This window comes from Ptychodera flava, chromosome 14, assembly GCF_041260155.1.
Source record: "Ptychodera flava strain L36383 chromosome 14, AS_Pfla_20210202, whole genome shotgun sequence".
Lineage (NCBI taxonomy): Eukaryota > Metazoa > Hemichordata > Enteropneusta > Ptychoderidae > Ptychodera > Ptychodera flava.
Window position 1 is genome coordinate 29,905,338 of NC_091941.1, and position 17,272 is coordinate 29,922,609.

Here is a 17,272-nt window from a genome sequence, read left to right on the forward strand (position 1 = left end):
TCTCTATGTACCCATCTTCCAACCCTTGCCACTTACAAGTGCATATGAGGTCAGGTTACACACTTTAGTTTATTTGTTTTGCTAAATTTTGTTTACAGGTCATGCCACCGCATGTATGTCTTCAAGTTTAAGATCGCCGAAGAGCATGACAAAGAATTTTCCGAGTACCAAACCATGACAGATATTTTACAGTGCACATATATCAGATACATTCTTTTCCTCCCACATTGTTTCGCTATTTAAGGTGAAACAAAGGCGTGCTCTCGGCAATGACGGCGAAGGTCGTAAAAGACATAAATATTAAATTTTGTCCTTTGTCAATGCAATAGATGGAATGCCGCCTGGGACCACATGTTATTATATGTTATCATTTCACAGAGTGCATTCGTTCAAAGTTCCAACGTGCAAAATACATCATCCGTTTTTATGAAGTGTCACGGTGTCACCATGCCGCTAATATTAAAAATATAGAGCACTACACTATGAGGCATCTCAGAGACAGCAACCAAAGATAGGTCACCTTCTATTTCGACCTTTGAACTTTCTCTTTTTTTCAAACAATGCCATTAACACCAGCTCGCATTTGGACGAAGTATTTACAGAGGAAAGTACTGAAAGTAAATCAAGGTACTCTCCAGTTTTTTTTTTATTTCTTGGTTTATTTGCTTTTAGTAGTACGTCGAATGGAGGTTCGACAACTACACCCTACGGGTCCTCATATCTGGGCTTTTTATATTTCAAACTGTGTTCTACATGGCCATTGCGATGATTGGTCCGGCTCTGGCCTTCGAAGCAGGTAGGTCATTCATATCACGTGCGACTCAAAGGCAAATCTTAGTGCTATCGTTTGACCGTCGGAACGGTAGGTGCAGAGTGGTGTCTGGTAACATATGGAAGCATTTTCGACTCTGAATTATTTCTTTATGTCTACTGAATAACGACTGATTTTGATCAACGTATCTGCTGGCCAAAAACTCTGCACAATGCCAAAATAAAATCTCGTTAAGAAATCACAGTCACCCTTACACCACTTCTCGAGGAAATGACAAAAAAGTTTAAACATTGTTTTGCTTTGCTTAATTTCTCCAGTGAATGGAATTCCTCTGGGTATCAGCGTATTTATCACCGGATGTATTTGTGTGTTCTACACGGCAGTTGTAAGTCCCACTTCCTTTTTTCCTGGCTATGAGAAAACCCCATTAACCCTCTATTCATGTACGATGACCCGCAGACACTGAAAAAGCTCCATATAATTTTGATGTATTGTCCTGTATTTTTGTGCTGTTTATATATACTCTTACTCGTTCTAAAAAACTGCGTCGAAATGCCTTGTGCACAACTTTTCTACAGAGACGGTATATGTTTACTGTTACGTGTCATTGTTGATTTCAAATTCTGTTCCGCACTATAATTCATTTGTCAACAATAATCATATTGTGCAAAGAGCAGTCTCAGAGCGAGGCTAATATTTATTTCGACATTATGTTTTAAGAATAAGAAAATTTAATAGTGTGTTCAGTGTTCGCGGTGACTTTTTTCTCCTCGCGTACAGCATACGCATTAGTCTGCTAAAATTGCGTAATGGCTGGATTTGAGTGCGTAATTTCGCTTCCGCACTCGATTGATGAAAAAACTGACTGCAAAATACTGTCATGTTTCTATAATTTGCACCGGTTACTGTAAATCTTCATTCTAGTAATTCGCCAAATTTCAACATTTCGCCACTTGGGCTTGAATTCCCACGATTTACCGGAGGTGTAATTCTTCAAAATTGGAAGCAAATTTACATTTTCAAGTCTCTTCTGTTTAATTCAATGGCAACGTCATTCCAGGCACCCGCATGTCTCGTGAATTCCTATGATTATGCATGAAATGTCTCACGCAAGGTTGGACAATAGAAAGACAATGTAGACGAACTTTTATCAGAACTGTAGCTGTTAAGTATCACTTTTCATATTTTCACAGCTTGGATTTAAAACAATGGCGTTGTGACATGTCTCATGCATACTACGTATTAATCATTGTGAAACTAGCGTTGGCAAGTTTTCTTGTCGACAAGTATTGTAAATTTAGGAGTCAGACTTTGGGGGCCTTGGAGTGAGCACATCTCCAGGCTCTCGGAGTTAAGAGTTGCCCCAGGCAGGCCATCAGGCTGACCTGGGAAATAAAGTTTCGAGCGCAACGTTAATTCCTATGTCGCCTGATCTATGTATTCACTCAATCTACGCGTACTGTGGTCAGATAGAACTGCAAGAACACTTTTCTTACATTCCTTACAATTTGATATGTCATATTTCTATAATTTTCTCATTTGCTGTAAATTTACCTTCTTAAAAATAGCACGGGCGTGAGATTATGTCCCACATATCTTTCAAAATTGGCGCAAAGATGCATTTCACAATTCTTTGTTCTAATTAAATGGCGCCGCCGTTCAGGAACCCGTATAGTATGAATTCTCATGATTATTCATAGATTCCCTTGTGTACAAAGTTGGACAATAGAAAGACGCTGGTAGGGTGCTTTTCATACTTTCACGGCTTGGATCTTAAACAATATTGTTATGTGGGCAAACTGATAACTTGTACATTGTTTCTTTTCAAAAGTCGGTAGAACTCAAAGTTATATTTATTGTACTTTCTAAGACGATTGAGCCGACAAAGAACTGTAAATGTATAAATTGAGGTTGCTTTCGTGATTAAGGGGTATTCACTGGAGATTCTGTTTTACACAGAGCCCCATCTCTCACGGAGGCCTAGGGTCGGCCGAGATAGGCCGTTCCCGCACGGCACCACAGTCAATAAACCTGGTCAAGTTCCACATCGTACACCTGTTGTCGCCGTATTACTACGTAGCTGCACCCCGGCCCTTATTTTGATATTATTACAATACAATGTGCCGTTGAATAAACCTACACTACATATTTGGATTGTACGATGTAACATTATTTTAATGAAAACAGTTTAACGAACAACTTGAACAATGTTGAAACGTAACAGTGAAGGGTATACATGCGCACCGCACCGCAACCCAAGACGTTTCGGCACCGCTGTAGGCTATCTGTGGGAACTACCGGTAGTGCTGGAACGTAATGTTACAAATCAAAGTAAAGTACTAAAAAGTATAGTGTCAACTAACATTCACGTACATGCTTTAATCTTAGTGAGAACATTGGAAGAGACCGTAAGAAAAAACTTCATATCATTTTCAAATCTGTGACACAAGTTTATCGATATCAATAGCCGCCGACACGGCAAAATTAAAGTTTGAAAGTGGTGACGAAACAGCACGGCAAATTCACACAAAATGCACATAAAGTACTGCTCAGAACGCAAAGGTCACGCTTACAAATATGACGGATCAGTCAATTACTAAATAGTTTGAAAAAAAATCGAAACACAGATGCCGAAACGTCTTGGGTTGCGGTGCCGAAGTGACTTGGGGCCGGAAATTGAGAGGCTGAAACGACTTGGGCCGAAACAACTTGGTGCCTGAACGACCGGTTACCATCCAGACACTTCTGCAGTGTTCAAAATTTATCGGGATTCCGACGAGCTCTACCAATGAATCATTTTTTTCACGGACTCGTAGAGCAAAGTTGAAAGAAAACAGATTTGTCTGCTTCGACGCCATGCTGCATGTGTTCTTGATCAAAATTTGGGAACAGCGAGACGCGATGATCGTGCACGGTTGGCATTTATATAATTTGTCGCAACATTTCCGTCAATCACTCACTTTCAGAAACTATCGCTCGCCTGAAAATTAGCAACGTAATTCATAGGCACAGCTGACATGATAACGTGCCTAACGTGATAACGTGTGGACTACGATTCCGATTTTTCAGACAACGCCCAGAGAATCCAAAACTTTCCACACAAAATGAGTGATTGACAGAAATGTGTTGCAACAAATTTCGTCTGGTTGTCGCCTAAGCTCAGTCGTGGGGAGTGCTTTCGGTGTTATCCTTTGCGTATAGAAAACGCATAACGATGAAAAAAATGCGTAGAGAGTCAATTTCAATGCGTAAATACGCACGATTTTTGCGTAAACGCGAACTCTGGTGTTAGCAAGTGAAGGCTAAATATACTGTTCTCTTTCAATTAGAAAATTTACCTGTTTGATAGAACAAAAGTATTTTCAAAAGTTTCGGCAATTATCCCCATAATCGATATCATATTTAATGAATACGTTGACTGCCCGTTGCTCCCATTGTTCCTTGATGCAGCATGATATATTTCTCATTCGGTATCATATTGATCAGAACAATCGATTATTCGATTTGCCGTCACTGAAGAGGAGTGCCTTACGTCGGTCGCCATTTTTCGTTTAACGAGTTAAGGAGTTACAATCCGACCAACAAAGACATCAACATTGTAGTATAACGCAGAAGTTGTACAAAGTAGCAAAGTGGTTTAACTTACTAGATGATTTTTAAAGTACCGTACCCGAGAGTGGGTATTTGATGTGAAAATTTCCACTTCACGTAGAAATGGTATGGACTGATAAGTTTTAGCAGTGGCCTCAACTCATCAGGGTCGGACACTTTTTTATTCCAGGGAGGCATGAAGGCAGTGATTTGGACAGACGTGTTTCTTTTTATGATCATCCTCATCGATCTAATCCTCATCATCGTATTCGGGACCATCGAAGCTGGTGGAATGTCCCACGTGTGGGAGTTCAATAAAGCAGACGGCAGGCTTGCAGAAAGCCTCTTCTAGTCAGTTGAGCCATATTTTACAAGTTTACACACCGTATTCCTTTTTCACATTCGCAATTAGTTAGACTTCCTCATTTCACAGGAGATAAGGAGAGATTTAGCAGAAAGGGGGACGTCTTTCGCTATAGGCACTGCCCAGTCACTATTACGGATTCATATAGCTATGATGTAATCTGGCATATGATGAAACGGCGAAATGAAGACATAAAGAGGTTAAGAAACTGAGAAATAGAAAGAGAAATAAATTCCGACAAACAGCAAATTGTATTGCCACTGTTAACAGACGGTCGATTCGATGTAAATTACTCACGCCAATCACTCTCCCTATTGTCCCCTGGCAATCTTTACACAGCGTCTCCATGTTACGTGGCTTTACATATTCTTCCCGGATCTGATAGAGCCTACACGCTCCGAAGATGGAGCTGTAGCACTGTTTAAGCTTGAAGTATGGCCCAATACGAAAACACAAAGCGCCCAGAATTTTGGTCGATGATAGGCCAATTATGATATCCCACACCGGATCAGACACATATAGAGAAAATCAACAATAATTGACTCTCTTGTAACGAATCTGGCCTCTCCTCTTAAAGGGAAGTTGACTATCATCAAACCAAAAGGAGGGGGGATACATAACATTATAGGGCGGCTGATGAAGGGATCCAAGTTTGGTTCTGAAACACCGTTAGGACGAATGACAAACATAAACCCGTATTCTGGTACCCATGTGACATGACAAAAGTCAAAGCACAATAGATTCACCGGTGTCTCGCCATGAATTCCACACAAACTAAGTGAGCCGTCATTGTTTATGGCCTGGAGGTCGGGATCATTACATTCGAAAATCTGAAATTTCCAGTAACCCCATCAGCTACAATGATAAATTTGAGTAACTACCCTCTCTAACACAGAAATTTTGACTGAGCCCCCCCCCCTGGAAAAGTTAAATATCAATATATGTATTTGTATAATTTACTGATACGGCTCAGTAAAGACCTTTTAAATCCTTGTTTACCCTGCTAAATTTTCATTAGTTGCTTCATAACGGTTGAAAAGGTGAAACCAACAAACTTAAATTCAGTGTCTCAACAAAATATGGATACATTAAAAAGCTCACCCTATAACCGCTATCCAACGATATAGTATTGTTTAATTTGGATGGGTATGGTTAACTGTCAAAATGGTTATTGAACTTAAAGTCAATTAAAACATACATTTCTGTAATAATAAATGGTGAGTTCATTATAGTTCGGTTTTGCCCTAGGTCCTGTGAACTATTAATGGTATCTGCTGAGAGCATTCCTCCATGACCCAGCTCTCCTTCCACCTTTGGTCACATCTATATATCAAATTGTACCATCATTCTATGAAATTGTATCATTGTTTAATCTATAGTGGTTTTCATTCTTTTATATTAATTTTTATGTGATTTTATTACTGCACTGAAAGTTTCACTACATTTCCCCAAAACTTCAGTAGCCCCCTCTTCCTCTTCATATCTTTAGGAATTTCCCTTGTAGCTTTCAATTTGTCTAAATGACCCGCCCCCTCTGTTTACCCCGACCCCCTTTGTCGTAAACGCGGCTTCCAAAATACAATGATCCAGTCATTCGCTATGTCTTAGCGCTAACAATGGTAGATCCGATGCATGAAGTTGCCTTCATTTCCTTTATTTTATAATAGATGTTGCATATATCTTTTATTTTCCTTTTTGCGTTGCATACGGGGAGGGGTGAGGGGTGGTCATGAAAGCCGGGATGATAGCTTATGTTTACGTGTTGCCACAATGTAACAGCGTACACGCCGCCAATGTTGAAACTGTTAAACAGCTATATTGAGATAAAAGATAGCACAGCGAAGTTTAGCGGAAGGTCATGGTTGTCAAGGATATTTAAGATACCATTCAAATCAATCTACTAATTGTAAATGACGACGTTGGTTATTGACATCGTACCAAGCATATTGTAGGCGGCAATTAATTTTTCTGGTATTTCAGTTGCTTTATGTCTCCATTTCGCTCTTTCGTTATTTCGCCGTATAACATTTCCGTATTGCATCCAATTTCCACTCTGTAGCAAATGATTTCAGCGGATTTCACAATTTCTCTTTCCGTTTATTTCTGCCTGTGTCCGTGTGTATCGTTTCCCTTTCTCTGTCTCCTGTCTGGATTTGTCTACAATATATCTGTCTGTCTGTCTGTCTGTCTGTCTGTCTGTCTGTCTGTTAATGTCTCAGTCTGTCTTGTGTAATTTTACTCTCTATCGTTTTCATTTCTTCGTTATTTTTTACGTTTTTATTTTCTTGTGTACTGCCGAATAGCTTTCCGTTTGACTTAACTGAAAGAGTGACATTCCTTGGTTGTGCTATCGGTGGTGGCGTGAACTTCGCCGCCATTTTCCTTGGCCAAGCCTCGATCCAAAGAATTATCAGTACCAAGAATATGAAACAGGCGAAGGTGTAAGTTTCATGTTTCCAAATAAATTCCCGCGAGGATATTAAGATAACTTAGTGTATTTTACGGACCCAAATTATCTAGTTAAATAATCAGGAGGTCAAAAATTCCGATAACAAGGCGCTTTATCAAAATATGCTAGGGAAAAATTTTGAATTAGGATAGAGATTGCGGTGTTTAATACTTGCAAAATATCGACAACGGTATATTTCGGATCAGTTGGAATTTACATCGTAATACTCGAAACACATCACCACAACACTTGACCATTGATAATTTCTGTACTTATTAAAGGTACAAAGTCGGCCATTTCTCATGAATTTTGTACCACTTATATTGTTTGACATGTTGAAAAATGAATTGGTGACCTTGCATATATTCGACCCCGGTTTTAGACAAATTAAATGGAACCATCGCGAAAATAAATTAATGTTCATGACCGTTAATTCATTTTCACTATGGTTTCATGTATCGTGTCTAAAACCGGGGTCGAATATATGCATGGTCATCCATTCATTCAGTATCTTTCGACATGTCAAACAATATAAGTAGTATCTCGTATCAAACAAAAGTCATGAAAAATGGCCAACTTTGTCCCTTTAAGTAAATGTTTTACAAAACAAGAATATTTGGAACAGTACATCTACATGTCAGTTGGAATCTGTAATCTACAACTGGTGCTTACTGTCTTCCTGTATGATACCTTGTGAATATTTATTCGATTTTATCCGTTTGATGTCGTCATCCATTGTCTAACCAGGTGAGCAGTTGCTAGGATAACAGCAATATTGAAAAAAATTTCAATTGTTCGTATCATATCAACTAGAACAGGTCTAGCTTATCAGTTAGCCTTACGGGCTCGGTGACCTTTGTCGGCACCAGTCAAATGGGGCACAAATCCAGCCATAAACAGGTCATCTCGGTTTCTTTGTCGTCCTTAAAATGATGTCAAATTCACTCAATATCTCTCTTTCAGATCTGTTATGTTAAACTTACCATTTCAGTGGATTTTCCTACCGCTGACGTATCTATGTGGTCTTGTTATCTACGCCTATTACAATAGTAAGGCCCTCTTCACATTACTCTTGTATCCTTGTACTGAGCAACGTGGTGCAAATATCGTCACAACATATCTCTGCGCATACAGTGTATTGTAATGCAAAACTTTGATCAATAAGATGTGGTCAGTTCTACGTAGAACATTTTCACAAAGTGTGACTATGGAGCAGACAAAGTTTTAACACAAATGAAAATCAAACTGCTATGAACTCTAAGGCTTCAAACAAATAGCTGCCTGAATATTTAAAAAACCCGCACAATTTTAAATACATTTGATCATCGTACTATTGTTTGTTTTTTTAATCTCCATAGATTTCTTGACTCGAGTTGACGCAGCCGTCAATGCTACGCTGTCGCCAGGTTGGTAATAGTTATCGACATCTATCTGGGTAATAGCTTTTGCGCATGTAGTATATTAGCGAGAAAATCACCGTAAATGAAGTTCTATAAAATTGATTTCGTCATCCATGAATCCTCTGCATTGCACAATATTACAAAGACTAAATGAACTCTACTGGCAGTTTGAGAAGTACGTGTGATGAATCAGACATATATGGTAAGGATTTGTGATGCCCCTGAATAATAAACGTATCAAATGCATCCATAAAAATGTGACTAAGTTTAATCATGAAACAATCTATCAATCATTATGTGGTCTATTACTGAAACATGACAGGCGACTATAAACCTATATTTTGGTCCCTCTGTAGTCCTGACCTTCCCATCGAACGACCACGGCAATATAGAGCCTCGTTATGAACCCAATTACGAATCTTCTGATCAGGTAAGACTTCAACTTTATTGGTACGGCAAGCACTTAATGTTATCAAACATTTCGAGAGTATACTTTCACTGACAGCAAGATGGATTATGTGTCTCCAAAAAGAATTGGAGCAGTCACATACTACTTGTAGTAAAATGTCGTCGGAGAGGGCGGGAAAATATCGATGATGAGTGACTCTTGAATGTTGTGATTGGATATAGAGACAATTGACTTGGACTTTAAAAGCGATTAATTATTATAAATATTCATATATTCTCTTTGCACTTGCCATCAAAATAACCAACAGGGACTTTGTACAGATGTCATCATGGGAAATTACAGTGCTCGATGCGGAAAGCAGAGCGTTATAAATAATAACACAAATTACTTCAAATACAAAGTAATAACATCTGTTACCTTCAAGTCGCGCTTCGCAAACCACATGCAATCGTTCCGTAACGACAAATACAGAAATGTAACAGAATTGTCAAAGTTTATATGGAATTTAAAAGACAAGGACCAAGTCTTTGACGTCTGGTGGTCAATTATTGACAAAGCATCGAGCAAAGCCATGTAATCTTTCTATACCAGAAAAGCTGCACATTATCAGTGCTGACAATTTTACGCCGTCAAACAAACTCTCTGAGTAGGTTTCAAAATGTCGCCACCAAAACAAATATTATTTATCAAATTTTAACACCACCTTCAAATAGAATGGTACGTCCCAAACATATAATGAGAGTGAAGGTCGTTTTTTGAATAAAGAGGAAATGATAACATTATTTATTTATTTTATTTTATTTATTTATTTATTGATTTATCTTCATACTAGTTAGCTACTTCAGTCATTAAACTCAATTTTAAGGGAGGATCAGTGAAAAATGAAAAAGATATCAAAAGAATTAAAAAAACGAGAGAAAAGGAGACAATGTTATAGTTGATGACTTTCAGAATCAAACACTATATAACGATAGGAGATGCTTTGCTTTACAGATATTGATTTATTTTGTCCGGGATCAGTTTGGTCACATCAGAGGGTTATGGGTCTGTTTATGTCTTGCATTTTTGCCGGATCATTGAGGTTAGTGCAACACATTGAAAAAAATATAGCGTTTAGATTTCTCTCTGTCGTGTTTGGCCTGTGGCTACTGTAAGTGAATGAAGGGCCTACTTTTGGAAATTCCCTTGATACAAACACAACTAGTGACCAAGATAGTCATTTGGACGTTTAAAATGCACAAGAAAGAACAATATGTAGGTGATATTGTATGAGTGGACATATCTTCTGTTAGCTTGAAACTTTTTAAATTTCCCAAGAGCTGTCCCCGTTTCACCAATTTCAAACGTACTATGTCTTACGGAACAGCTCGAATATATACGAAAGCCTTCCCTCGTATTATCTTCAAACAAAAAAAGGATTTCATTTTTTAGCGTGTATTCGCTGTGTAATAGCTTACATTTAGGAATGTATTCCGTGTACAGTGATCCTGGTTTGTTAAATCAAACTTGCGGGTACTTCAGTGTATTTGACGGTAATGACTATCTATCTATCTATCTATCTATCTATCTATCTATCTATCTATCTATCTATCTATCTATCTATCTATCTATCTATCTATCTATCTGTCTGTCTGTCTATCTGTCTGTCTGTCTGTCTCTCTGTATATATATATATATATATATATATATATATATATATATATATATATATATATATATATATATTATATATGAATGAAAGGTGCATTTGAATTTATTGTGATTTTGCATGAACTTCCCCATCATCGGCATACTATGCCAACGTCTTCTTTTGAATTTAGCACTGTGTCGTCCAGCTTGAACGCCCTTATCGCCGTAACTTTGGAAGACTTCGTGAAACCATGGAGACGATGGCGCTCAAAGCGCACCGAGAAACCAATCTATGTTAATGACAGAGTTGACACCATAGCTGGAAAAGTAATGAGTAAGGCTGTTATAAAAAAAACCATAAATATTTAACATTTGTTTGTCACTATATTGAATTTGGTCGACTTTGTCGTTCACAAGGGGATAATTTACTGTAGGAGAGGAAGGTATACTTTTTTGGAGCGCATTGTCTGGGATTTCCAATAGTGATTTTTTTAGGTGCGTACTACCAGGCGCCAAATGTAAAATAATTATTTTACACATTAGAAGAACATATTCACACGAAAAGGGTGTATTTGTACCAGGCGCCAAATGTAAAATAATTATTTTACACATTAGAAGAACATATTCATACGAAAAGGGTGTATTTGCATGCATTTATCAATAAAAATAAACTACTATAGCATAAGTATAAATAAATCAATACAGACATAAGTAAATACATATATGAGTGAAAAAACATACATATATGTGAACCAATTCACACAAGACATGAAGACAGACACATACATACATACGTGCATACGTACGTGCATACATACATACATACGTGCATACATACATACATACATACATACATACATACATACATACATACATACATACATACATACATACATACATACATACATACATACATACATACATACATACATGCACTCACGCACGCACATACATACGTGCATACGTACGTGCATACATACATACATACATACATACATACATACATACATACATACATACATACATACATACATACATACATACATACATACATACATACATACATACATACATACATACATACATACATGCATGCATGCACTCACGCACGCACGCACGCACATACATACATACATACATACATACATACATACATACATACATACATACATACATACATACATACATACATACATACATACATACATACATATACACACATACAGGATCGAAAAGTTTACATGAGGGGAACGAAGTACGCATGCGTATATCCACTCGCACACACACACACTCACACACACACACACACTGCTACTCGGAAAAGTTTACATGAGGGGGAACGAAATACGCATGCGTATATCTACTCGCACACACACACACTGCTCTGAAAAGTTTACATGAGGGGAACGAAGTACGCATGCGTATATCCACTCGCACACACACACTTACACACACACACACACACACAACAAACACAACACACACATTGCTACTCTCTCTGAGATACACACACTGACGCGACGATCTGCAGGCCCGGAAGTGCCACACCGGGGAGCTCACTCCTAACTCGGACTCTACGTACCTCGCGGCGTCGAAGGCTAGTGACGATGACAAAGATGTGCGACACTTTTTCTCTTTCTTGCCTTTGTGTCGTGAGTCGGGTTCGTACAGGGCTTTACACAGTGGTAAAGTGGTAGCCGGCCTGAGTAATACTACACTGCTTAGAGGCCCCGTAAGGGTTTCTGACTTAATGGTACCTGCCATGCCGGCGAAGTTCTGCTGGGGTTAACGGCCCAACCCAGGCCAATAAAACACTGGGAGTCGTGTATTACAGCTCTCTGCCATTCGGCTTATATTCTTTAATGGTTAAATACAGCATTCAACAGGAACTACAGCAACAGCTTACTGGAACTAAAGCAATAGCTTTACTGCTAAACTCTCTGCTCTCTAAACTCTCTGCTTAGGGGAGAACCATTTGATTTCTGGGGGGGTATGGAGGATTTTGAGAAAAAAAAATTTGTCACCAGGTGAGAGAGAAGAAAAAAAAAATTGATCCTGTCATGGCCTGAGAAAAAAAAATTGTCATAACAGACAGAAGAGAAAAAAAATTGTCACAATGCACCAGAAATAACCAAAATTTGGAAACCTTATTCTCATGTATTCTTTGCCGGCGCGCCGCCATAGGCGGCGCAAATGTTTTACCACAAGCAATTCTTATGTTTCTTTTCCCAGCACTTATGATATAAGCATGCACTACATGGGTCTACTTTACACCTCAGTACACTCAATGTTTTCCTTCCATTTTCTGACCCAAGAAATAATATTTCCGGATTTCTGTTGCCATATCTCAATAGCATAGGCACTATCTAAAGGGGACTATTTGACTTCTGTAAATTGTGAAAATTTAAAACACAAGACAGGAGTCAATAAACTAGTGTTAAAACCAATATTATTTTCTCAATATGAATTTGTTAGAAAGATGTACCTTGACAATGAAAAATTGAGGAACAACAAATATGATGAAATACAATGTGTGAGCCTTGTTTTTCTGACCACAAACACCGGATCGCAAACATACCATATTCAGGCTTTTCATTAGAAGCTGGCAGCTGGAGAAATGACACAAGAAGGTCACAGATTTTCTGTTCCTGTATATTCATTTGTCTTCAGTCTCTGGCAAACAGAACTGTTTTTCACAAATTGTATTGTCATTGTTTGGTTGTTGAATATTGTGACTCAAAAACTGATCATGCAAAAAATGTAAAAAATATCAGTGTTCAATGTCATTTTCAAACAGTTTTACCGAGTGCAAAATAAACTGAAACTCCTCTCAGATTGCACCATTAGGCTAAACACATCAATTTCTCAAAATTTCCAATACGAGAGGGGGAACCCCCCTCTCGTGCTCTCCCCCTTGGGGTATTCTAATAGTTTCACTTAGTTAACAAATTAAAAAAACTCTCAGATTGCACCAGACTGCACCATTGCACACATCAATATCTTAAAAAATTCCATGTAAGATAGGGGAAAGCCCCTGTGACACTTCCCCCTAAGCCTCTCTCATGTTCTCCAACTGTACTTTCAAATTCTGCCGGTCAGATATCCTAGTGAAAACCCTGTCATAATATCCATCCAAATTAAACAATATACTATATGGTTAGATACTGCGTGATCTTTTATATTTTTATTTTATTGTGACTTTGAATTTCATTTTGATGTGTTCACCTTTTTTGAACCATCATGAGATAACTGATGATAGTCTAGCAGGGTACATCAAGATTTGAAAGGTCTTTACTGTTGCTGTAATTACATGTATTGGTATTTAACTTTTCTAAGTTGGGAATGGTCAAAATTTCAGAGTTAGAGAGGGAGGTTACTTAAATTCATCATGGTTGGTGAAGGGGGGAGGGTCACTCGAAATTTCGGAGTTTCAGGCCGTCAATAATGACGGCTCCCTTATATACAACACATTACAAACTTGATGACCAATAAAAAAAAATTTGCACTGCTACTCCATTTGGAAAAACAAAATTGATGCAGGTCTGACAGTAGAAAAAAAAAATTGCTGTCACTCTGACAGGAAAAAAAAATTTGCTCCCATACCCTCTTCCTCCATACCCCCCCCCCCAGAAATCAAATGGTTCTCCCCTTACTTTACTCAGGATCGTACGTAGTTCCACTCAGCAGGGAATGAATGTCTGGAATGCCAAGTATGCCCACTGGAACTAGACAGCAACGGAGTACGGAGAACTGGAATTTTCAAACTAATATTAAGAGCCACTGTGTATTTTCTAATAAACTCATTTTCACGCCTACGACATTTTAGTGCCTGATGTACAAGGCAGTGGTATTTTTTTACGAATTTTCATTAGTTCTACGCGTGAATTTTTTGATCGAAAAATTGATGCTTTGTAAAGTTTGGTCAAACATCAAATGTATTCACTTTCCCCGGACGTTTTTTGATGAAAGTCATATGGTCAACCCGGTCAATGTAGTATCATTCGACTCTTAATGGTACGAAATGTGTCAAACTGTCATCCGACCCCTATCGACCCCTAGCGTTTTCACGTAATGGGGGCTTTCTTTCTGCCTACTTTTAGTGATTTTCTAAAATGTGGACGCCTTATGTAAACATAGCCAGGCCGTCAGGCCTGCAGTTGAGGACCGGGGCAGCAGGTCACCTCGACCCCTGTCCGTTTCGACCCAAGTAATTCACACCCTCTTGTCGTTGTTTGTGGTCAAATCAATCCCGGTGCCGTAGTCACTTCGACCTCAGTCAGTTTTCATGTTACATGTACCTGACAACGTTTTACTGAGTACATTATGCAACTTGTTTCTGTGAGAAAAACTGCTGGCTTCGCTACAACAATCCACGGGGTAGCTGTGATATCGCAGCGGTACTTGTGGCGTGTCGAACGCGCTCGGGTCATTGTTTGGGGTCATCGCCACAGTCCCTGTGGCGATGACCCCAATGACTCGATCGCGTTCGCCACGAGTACCGCTGCGATATCACAGCTATCCACGGGGCTGTGAACACTCTGATACTTGTGGGAGGCCTGGGGTACCCCGGCCCCATTGTCATTTACTGACTGGGGAACGTGTCTCACTGAAGTACGGATGGATAAAGCATGTCATTTACTGATTTTTGGAAATAAAGCATTCGTCATTATCGCAATTGCTTGCCATATGCGGCAAGATTGGATGAGCGAGGCCGGTCCGCTCGCCTTGGTGTCTTGACGCCAAATGAGCCTATTTCCGGTTTAGGCGTTGGGCTTACAGCAATGCATTATAGGATATCTTCCAGGGCGGCGTGGATCAGTGTGTGTGTGTGTGTGTGTGTGCGAGTAGATATACGCATGCGTATTTCGTTCCCCCTCATGTAAACTTTTCAGAGCAGTGTGTGTGTGTGTGCGAGTAGATATACGCATGCGTATTTCGTTCCCCCTCATGTAAACTTTTCCGAGTAGCAGTGTGTGTGTGTGCGAGTGGATATACGCAAGCGTACTTCGTTCCCCTCATGTAAACTTTTCGATCCTGTATGTGTGTATATGTATGTATGTATATATGTATGTATGTATGTATATGTATGTATGTATGTATGTATGTATGTATGTATGTATGTATATGAGTGTGTGGGTTTGTGTGTATGTGCGTGCGTGCGTGCATGAGTGCATATGGGCTATGTATGTATGTATGTATGTATGTGCGTGCGTGCGTGCATGAGTGCATATGGGCTTGTGTATGTATGTATGTATGTATGTATGTATGTATGTATGTATGTATGTATGTATGTGCGTGCGTGCGTGAGTGCATGTATGTATGTATGTATGAATGTATGTATGTATGTATGTATGTATGTATGTATGTATGATGTATGAATGTATGTATGTATGTATGTATGTATGTATGTATGTATGTATGTATGTATGTATGTATGTATGTATGTATGTATGTATGTATGTATGTATGTATGTATGTATGTATGTATGTATGTATGTATGTATGTATGTATGTATGTATGTATGTATGTATGTATGTATGTATGTATGTATGCACGTATGTATGTATGTATGTATGTATGTATGTATGTATGTATGCACGTACGTATGCACGTATGTATGTATATGTCTGTCTTCATAGGTCTTGTGTGAATTGGTTCACATATATGTATGTTTTTTCACTCATATATGTATTTACTTATGTCTGTATTGATTTATTTATACTTATGCTATAGTAGTTTTTTATTGATAAATGCATGCAAATACACCCTTTTCGTATGAATATGTTCTTCTAATGTGTAAAATAATTATTTTACATTTGGCGCCTGGTAGTATTTGCATGCATTTATCAATAAAAAACTACTATAGCATAAGTATAAATAAATCAATACAGACATAAGTAAATACATATATGAGTGAAAAAACATACATATATGTGAACCAATTCACACAAGACCTATGAAGACAGACATATACATACATACGTGCATACGTACGTGCATACATACATACATACATACATACGTACGTGCATACATACATACATACATACATACATACATACATACATACATACATACATACATACATACATACATACATACATTCATACATACATACATACATGCACTCACGCACGCACGCACATACATACATACATACATACATACATACATATACATACATACATACATACATACATACTACATACACAAGCCCATATGCACTCATGCACGCACGCACGCACATACATACATACATACATACATAGCCCATATGCACTCATGCACGCACGCACGCACATACACACAAACCCACACACTCATATACATACATACATACATACATACATACATACATACATACATATACATACATACATACATACATATATACATACATACATATACACACATACAGGATCGAAAAGTTTACATGAGGGGAACGAAGTACGCTTGCGTATATCCACTCGCACACACACACACACTGCTCTGAAAAGTTTACATGAGGGGGAACGAAATACGCATGCGTATATCTACTCGCACACACACACACACACACACACACACTGATCCACGCCGCCCTGGAAGATATCCTATAATGCATTGCTGTAAGCCCAACGCCTAAACCGGAAATAGGCTCATTTGGCGTCAAGACAC

General features: G+C 38.5%; 2 protein-coding genes across 3 annotated transcripts in view; both read left to right on the forward strand.

The window, feature by feature from the left end:
• LOC139150105 (sodium-coupled monocarboxylate transporter 1-like) overlaps positions 1-17,272 on the forward strand; it is a 53,396-nt gene that overhangs the window by 27,894 nt on the left and 8,230 nt on the right. The gene's annotated exons all lie outside the window — the stretch shown is intronic.
• Positions 470-10,919, forward strand: LOC139150108 (sodium-coupled monocarboxylate transporter 2-like). 2 transcript variants are annotated; one of them, XM_070722278.1, is made up of 9 exons: positions 470-627; positions 1,090-1,157; positions 4,554-4,714; positions 7,031-7,168; positions 8,140-8,225; positions 8,535-8,582; positions 8,933-9,006; positions 9,979-10,066; positions 10,806-10,919. In XM_070722278.1, the coding sequence occupies exons 1-8, from the start codon at positions 561-563 to the stop codon at positions 10,063-10,065; spliced, it is 729 nt and encodes a 242-aa protein (XP_070578379.1). In that variant the 5' UTR covers positions 470-560; the 3' UTR covers position 10,066; positions 10,806-10,919. The 2 variants fall into 2 exon arrangements, with proteins under 2 accessions (XP_070578379.1, XP_070578380.1); XM_070722279.1 differs by having other exon boundaries at positions 540-796.